Source organism: Mytilus edulis, chromosome 1 (genome assembly GCF_963676685.1).
Source record: "Mytilus edulis chromosome 1, xbMytEdul2.2, whole genome shotgun sequence".
In the NCBI taxonomy this organism is placed as follows: Eukaryota; Metazoa; Mollusca; class Bivalvia; order Mytilida; family Mytilidae; genus Mytilus; species Mytilus edulis.
This window is the reverse complement of record NC_092344.1, coordinates 66,983,538-66,992,231: the sequence shown is the minus strand read 5'-3', so window position 1 is coordinate 66,992,231 and position 8,694 is coordinate 66,983,538. Positions and strand designations below refer to the sequence as shown.

The 8,694-nt window shown below is 31.7% G+C and overlaps 1 protein-coding gene across 1 annotated transcript; it reads right to left on the bottom strand.

Moving 5' to 3' along the window:
• Positions 1 to 7,639: 7,639 nt before the first annotated feature.
• LOC139528838 (ras-related protein Rap-2b-like) lies at positions 7,640 to 8,407 on the bottom strand. The gene has a single exon (XM_071325087.1). The coding sequence runs from the start codon at positions 8,405 to 8,407 to the stop codon at positions 7,640 to 7,642; it is 768 nt and encodes a 255-aa protein (XP_071181188.1).
• Between the last annotated feature and the right edge of the window lie 287 nt (positions 8,408 to 8,694).

Sequence of the window (8,694 nt, the reverse complement as noted above, 5' to 3'; positions counted from 1 at the left end):
ACGCCTTTTATGGCTGAGCGTTGACTTTTTACATATTGAAGAAACTAGATAAAATGTATAAAAAAAGTGTCAATTCAAAGGTATTTTACCGTATTTTAACAAACAACTTTAAACCTGAATATTAAATTGCAAATAATATTTTTATTTTGATGAACTTACATTTAATATATGTACCAAGTGTTTACAAACAAACGCAGAGTTTTCTTAAGGTAACACAAATAAATTATTAATAAAAAGTTTGATTCCAACAAACAAATATTTAATATGCATTGAAAGATTTCTAACGATAACTGTATTTAAAAGTTTTGCAAATGTTGTGAAAATGAGACCTTAAACATTCACAAAACTGACTTGCTGAAATTATGATAAAGGCTTTTTTTATTATAAGGTTTTCATTTTTATGTTAAATAGTTTATATACATAAACTCATCAGAGATCCCAGAACTTCAGTTTTGTATACCAGACGTACATTTCGTCCAAAATAGTGTTAACAGTGATGCTCGATTCAAAAAGGTTACAAACGACAAAATAATGTAAATGATTCCCAGACGGTTTAGCCAATTTTTTTTAAAGTATTCCAAGTTTTGTAAAAAGTCGATAGTTATGATCACATCATTGATAACTCATAGAATTCGTCGTGCTGACTACAATGCGGATGACATTTATTGTTTTAACAAATATAAGCAAATTTCACATATTTTATGTTTATCTTCTTAATTTTATATTTTATTACAATAACGTACAGAAACCCCCAAAAAATATAATAATGTAGAAGAATTTAATAGAAAATTGTGTGTATTCTTTTTTTTTATATAATTAATTATACCAAATTGCATAAGTTTTGTGTGATTGCTCATTGTTTCGCATATAAGAAATATTTATTGAATTGATACGAAAATCATCTTATTCTCTGTTTTTTTTATCATTATGGTACGACCAAACTAAGATAAATGATTGAGATCCAATCTGTAAATCCCAATTTACTCTTGACTATACACTAAAACACAACTACAACTGATTGAGGTAGATATAAAAAGTAAAATCACAAAAATACTGAACTCCTTGGAAAATTCAAAGAGGAAAGTCCCTAATCAAATTGTAAAATCAAAAGTTCAAACAAATCAAACGAATGGATAACAACTGTCATATTTCTGACTTGGTATAAGCATTTTCGTAAGTAGAAAATTGTGGATTTCATCTTTTATTTCTGTCCATGTGTCACAAAAATGTAATTCATAGTTTTTGAGACATATTTAGTTGCAAAATTTGCTTTGAGAAGATCGTAGATTTAATAACTGCATAGAAAAAACATTTTGAAAACAATCACTGATACATCATTAGCACAGAATCCCAGTGCCATAAATAAATAAATAAATTTTGTGTTTTTACTGTCGTCTGATTGGTTAAAATTATTAGTTTTATTTTCAATGTTGTCAATTTTGATGGCGACACGCCCACTTTGACGTTGTGTATTCATACGCCAACATGTGTGTACGTTGTTATTGTTAATATAAACAATATAAAAAGTTCTTTGAGCCATAGTTTTGATAGAAATTTATTTATAATGAATGACAATAATTTATTTTAATTTTATTGAACTATAAAACTAATTTTTGATTCTTCACATTTTACATAATCCGCTTCGCAAAAATTCGTCAAAAATTAGTTTTATGATTCAATAAATTAAAATAGATAATAGCCATTCATTAAATGCAGAATAAAGTTCTATTATATTTCTAGTGATTGAGGAACCCACATATGGATATTTATTACTTGGGGTGGTGAGCTCGAGGTTGTTGCACATGGCATCAACAACTTTGCTGCTCATTAGTGTCGGATATGTCCCAGTAAAAAGAAGTTTCGTTTGGCAAATTGAATCTTTCAGTAAATTTGCAGATTATATAAAATATATTTGGGAAAAAAAGTCTTCCTCATCATGCGAATGTGGATGCAATGGAATATCATTTTTATAATGGTCCTTCGTTGCTAGAAAATCTCTCATCAGGTTGCTTGTATTTGAATATCTCTATTCATATGTAGCCCTTAAGCGTTCCTTCATGACATGTTTGTTGAATTTATTATTTTTGCTCAAAGGATAATATCTTGACTAATCCTGTTTTTCGGTCTTATAATGTTCCCTCAGACTTTTTTGTATTCATGATGTGTGTCCGTTCCATTTGCCACAGTTTTTCCAGTTTCTACATGGGGAAAAAGAACAGGGTGTGTCTCTTGTTGTATCAGCCTTGTGTTCATTCAGATGGCAATTTCCACATCTGTATGAACCAATTGGTTTTAGGCAAATAATTTTAGAGCCACTGTTGAAGGCCGTACGGTGACCTATAGCTGTTAATTTCTGTGTCATTTGGTCTCTTGTGGAGAGTTGCCTCATTAGTAATCATTCCACATCTTCTTTTTTATATCACTTCCTTAAAGCTTTCAAGTCACATTGTGTTTTCTCTTTTTGTTTAGTATTACGTTAGATATTTTTCTTCACTTTATTCCACGCCAGTTTGATGTTGCCTTGATTATTTGGTCGCCAAAAAATCATATTGTATCGATATGAATACGCATCCGTACGCATTTGAAGTTTGTTAGATGACTTGAGCTTTAAAACATTTACTTCATTGAATAACAACAATAAACATGTATACATGATGTGTATCTGTTAATTTATAATACTGCAGCTAAATTTTACAGCTTTTTGTTTGTATGTCAAATGGCAATATTGTTTTTAAAATGTTTAATTTTGTTTACCTCAGATACATAATTTTTATACACAAACAAAATAGATTAATATATACAATTCCATTCCCAAAACACATTCAATGTGCACTGAAAGTTATTCATTTACATGGCAAATGACGTTGACGATTTTAATTCTAATGAAATTACACACATTTCATATTTACTTGTATTTTCATAACAGATTTATTTCCTTATCCTCAAGACTATTATTACATTTCCTTAAACGCATTATGCATTACACATACCCAACAGACAGCAACTCTATTTAAACTAATTATATCTATTAGGACGATTGTTCCTATGTATTGTTACCCTTTTATGTGGAAATTTTGTAAGTCACCGATTTTTTTTTATATACAAACGATACTTATTAATACGTTGTGTCTTTACATACTTGTTAATTGTTTAGATTGTGGTAATGACTAAATAATTGTTCAAGGTAAGCTATGACGACAACAGATAAGGTCCGTGCATACTTCGCTTGCTTCGTCTGTCTGTAATTTTTAAATGCTGGTAAGATCTGACAGGAACACTTTGAACTTCAAATTTAACAAAAGGACGAAGGTTTCACTAAACAAGTGTTCCAAGATTAGCAATGACGAAAAGACATTCAATATGCACTGAAAGTTATTCATTTACATGGCAAATGACGTTGACGATTTTAATTCTAATGAAATTACACACATTTCATATTTACTTGTATTTTCATAACAGATTTATTTCCTTATCCTCAAGACTATTATTACATTTCCTTAAACGCATTATGTATTACACATACCCAACAGACAGCAACTCTATTTAAACTTTATATTTCTATTTAAACTAATTATATCTATTAGGACGATTGTTCCTATGTATTGTTACCCTTTTATGTGGGAATTTTGTAAGTCACCGAATTTTTTTTTTATATACAAACGGTACTTATTAATACGTTGTGTCTTTACATACTTGTTAATTGTTTAGATTGTGGTAATGACTAAATAATTGTTCAAGGTAAGCTATGACGACAACAGATAAGGTCCGTGCATACTTCGCTTGCTTCGTCTGTCTGTAATTTTTAAATGCTGGTAAGATCTGACAGGAACACTTTGTACTTCAAATTTAACAAAAGGACGAAGGTTTCACTAAACAAGTGTTCCAAGATTAGCAATGACGAAAAGACATTCAATGTGCACTGAAAGTTATTCATTTACATGGCAAATGACGTTGACGATTTTAATTCTAATGAAATTACACACATTTCATATTTACTTGTATTTTCATAACAGATTTATTTCCTTATCCTCAAGACTATTATTACATTTCCTTAAACGCATTATGTATTACACATACCCAACAGACAGCAACTCTATTTAAACTTTATATTTCTATTTAAACTAATTATATCTATTAGGACGATTGTTCCTATGTATTGTTACCCTTTTATGTGGGAATTTTGTAAGTCACCGAATTTTTTTTTTATATACAAACGGTACTTATTAATACGTTGTGTCTTTACATACTTGTTAATTGTTTAGATTGTGGTAATGACTAAATAATTGTTCAAGGTAAGATATGACGACAACAGATAAGGTCCGTGCATACTTCGCTTGCTTCGTCTGTCTGTAATTTTTAAATGCTGGTAAGATCTGACAGGAACACTTTGTACTTCAAATTTAACAAAAGGACGAAGGTTTCACTAAACAAGTGTTCCAAGATTAGCAATGACGAAAAGACATTGGGTTCATACATACTATAAAACTTAGAAAGGAAATGGGGACTGTGTCAAAGTGACAACAACCCGACCATAGAGCACACAACAGCCGAAGGCCACCAATGGGTCTTCAATATAGCGACAAACTCGCGCACCCGTAGGCGTCCTTAAGCTGGCCCCTTAACAATATGTATACTAGTACAGTGATAATGGACGTCATACTAAACTCCGAATTATACACAAGAAATTAAAATTAAAAATCATACAAGATTAACAAAGGTCAGAGGCTCCAGACTTGGGACAGGCGCGAAATTGCGGCTTGGTTAGACATGTTTATGAGATCTCAACCCCCCCCCCCTTATACCTCTAGCCAATGTAGAAAAGTAAACGCATAACAATACGCACATTAAAATTCAGTTCAAGAGAAGTCCGAGTCCGATGTCAGAAGATGTAACAAAAGAAAATTAATAAAATGACAATAATACATAAATAACAACAGACAACTAGCAGTTAACTGACATGCCAGCTCCAGACCTCAATTAAACTGATTGAAAGATTATGTCTTCATCATATGAATATCAGGCACAATTCCTCCCGTTAGGGGTTGAGTATCATACTATCATAAAATATATTAGAAGAACATAACCCGTGTCATGCCAACAACTGTTTTTTTTTAAATAAATGTGGCTAGTTCTGATGCAAAGACACTATAAGTGAATCAATATCAAAATCAAACTATACAATCTTTAATGACCTGACAACAGTATGCATGCTTCGCGTGGTTGGTGTTTTTAAATGCCGGTCAAAAATGACAGGATCACGTTAACAAATGTAAACTTTAAATATAACGAAAGGACGTGGGTTAAACTAAATAACTGTTCAAGGTGAAAAAAAAATGCAGTTTGGTCAGATCTGGCAGGACCACTGTGAACTTTAATTATAACGGAAGTACGTGGGTTTAACTAAATAAATCTTCAACGAAAGCAGATTAGGTCCGTACATACTACGCGTGCTTCACGTGTTCTGTACTATTAAAAGGTAGGTCAGATCTGGCGACTCAATTTGAAATTTAAATTTGCAGGAAAGAAAAATAAATATTAGGTACATGTATTGGTTATCAGTCAAGAATCCACATTGCTTTGTAAGGATCTAGGTATGTTTGGAACAGTGTTTACATGGAAGCTTCTTTGAAGGTAACATATGTAAAAATAAATATTGTACATCCAACAATATAAGATAGCAATAGAACCAGGTTTAATCCACCAATTTCTACTATCGAGAAAATGCCTGTACCAAGTCAGGATTATGACAGTTGTTATCCATTCGTTTGGTGTGTTTGAGCTTTTGATTACGGACTTTCCGTTTTGAATTTTCCTTTGGAGTTTAGTATTTTGTGAATTTAATTTATTAGATAAATGGAACAAAAAATATGTCCAAGAATGCATTTAATATTTGCCAATGAACGTTAACCAGCACTCAATCAATCAATTAATCGATTGCGAAGATATTGTCAGATGTTTTGCATTTTCGTCAATATGTCAACTTTATGTCTCAAAATCATCAGGTGTTATTTTTTTTTTTTTAATAGATTATGGTGAATCATTTCAAGTAAGATAAGCCATTATCATTATTTTAAAAGTAATACATCAAAAAAAGATAACAGAAGTAAAAACCTTCGACGTTTTACAATAGGCATGCAGTCAAAATATACAGTTTTATTCTTCGGACCACTTAAATATGAACGATGCTTCTGATATTCCATTGGAGTAGTTTGACGATACATGAACGGAACAAAGATGAACATTTCCAACCGGTTTTCCTAGAAGACAAAACTACAGTATAACAGACAAAAAGACATGCAAATAATGTTTGGAAAGATACACGTTTACAACAGAGTACCTGCGTTATACAAATAATTCCAAGAGAATATAATTGCTGAAGTCACCACAAAACCACAAAACTATGATTATCAGTTGCAAAAAGTTGTGTCGAATAAAGTGAAGTGTGGTGACTTCATGACAAAATGTAACTTTATTTGTATTTTGTTGGGAAACATATGCTTATATATATAATTATATATATAACTTCCAAATATTCTATTGAAATAAGAATATATTGACATAAGATCTGATCGTATCACATAGAATTTATACACTGTATGCAATTGACTCGTCTTAAGGGCTTTTCTTAATAAACATAAATGTACATCAAGAATGCTCAGAGATGAATAAGTACTCGTATACGTAAGGAACTATATGTATAAAAGGGACATAAATGCAGTCATTGTAAGATATTTGGCGGAGGGAGCTTGAACCGCAGTTTTTCAATCATTTTTTAATACATATTGACAGAAATGTTAGGGTAACGCAAACTGTAAATCATGTCAATACCGCTATGAACGAGGCTCGGACTGCTATTCTGATGATAACCTCGTCTACTTACAGTCCACCAGCAGCAGTGTCGATTTAGGAACTCTCCATATTAAATTTGGCGCGTCCGACGTATTATACTGGATTATCTCACCTCTGGAAATCTTTAAACCAAAACAATGCCAAACAAGCTTAAGGGTAATTTTCAGAGGCTTGATGACCAAATGGGAAAATACTTTAATAGCCAGATAATGTTAACAGATCTTGGACATCTATACATTCTTTATTAATTGTGTAGTTAACCATAGCAGTAACGACCATGGCTTGAAAATGAAAGACAGAAGAGCAGGATCACTAGTTTCTTAATAGTGTTTCTAACCAACAGACAATTAAATTAAAGATATGACACGTTTCCGTTGTGATCACTTGACAATGAGAGGATTTTAACCCTATAACCTGAGCAGCAATTGATGTTTGTTACTTAGAAAAACGTTTTCGATTGTTATGCTACAAAATTAATTCTGTTGATGTATTTACTATCTGATAAATGTTACAGCATTTTTTTTTATAATACTTTATTGTAGGTTAATTGTCATTTAATGTTATTTGAAGAAATATCAAGCTTCTGTTCCGTGAAAAAAAACCTGGTGAATTATTCTATTGTTTTTCTTGCTTGTTTCGTTTTTGTCTAAATATAACTTGTAAAAACTTTTGCCACTGTCCAATCTTAGCATTACATTTGCCATGCTTCTCTTTCTTCCCTTCTGACTCCTTTTGTCTAAATTTATCACTACAAAGATGTTTATTCTGAATGCCTTCTTTGGCTGTCAAACTACTTTTTCTTCTTCACTGAACGTCTTATGTGCTGTTGTTGTTGCACCATGTAAATCGTATGCCGTATGAAATCATCAAATATAGTCTTTTGGAATGATTTGCATGATGGAATTACTTTGTAGTAAGATATCCTCTTTCCAAACCTTTTCTTAGTGACAGTATGTCTATGTAAACTGTTGTTTTGTCTTTCGAAACTTGTTGAATGAATTCGAAAAGGTCCGCTTTGTTCCGTTCTTGTATTGCCAAACTGCTCTAATAACATATCAAAAGCATTTTTCACACTTGCATTGTCTTTAGAAGAAATTTCAAGAAAACATCCACCAAGATTTTCACTGCAAGCCCATTCTAACACGTCGAATGTTTCCACTTCCCTATTATCTTCTTTGTCTAGTTTGTTCCCAACAATGATGCAAGGAATACTTCGTAAAGAATCGCGGTTAATCTTAATTTCTTCCCAAATCCGTTTAATACTTCGAAATGATTCTGCATCGTCTATTGAAAAGAAAAGAATAAAGCCTGTGGATTTTGAAACATAAAGTTGCCTCATTGAAGGAAATGCCATACTTCCGGCTGTATCTAAGTAATTGACATATTTCATTGTTCCGTTTATCTTATATTGTTGGAAGTATAGGTTTTCAACAGTTTCCGAGTAGTCCTCAGAAAAATCACCATGTAAATACTGCTTCAAAAAAGAACTTTTCCCAACAAAGCCTGATCCTAACAAGGCTATCTGGAATCTTGACTGATCAATCATATTCAAATCCATAACCTATTATTTATTCGTCCGTCCAGCGAATTGAGTAAGTTCAAAGTGAATCTGAAAGATCTGATCCGAACTTATATAAAAAAAAAAACACGTGATACAGTAATAATGTGTAAGCACCCAATCCGTGTCCGTCATTACTCTTCTTGAACACATATCATTTAGATTCAAACCACGATTTAAACAATTAACACTTATGTATTTCATTAGCAACTTTTGTTTAAGAAAATTAGTGACTTACAACCATCGCCATAAAAGGAGGTGATGATAGCTAAGATTATCATTTTAAC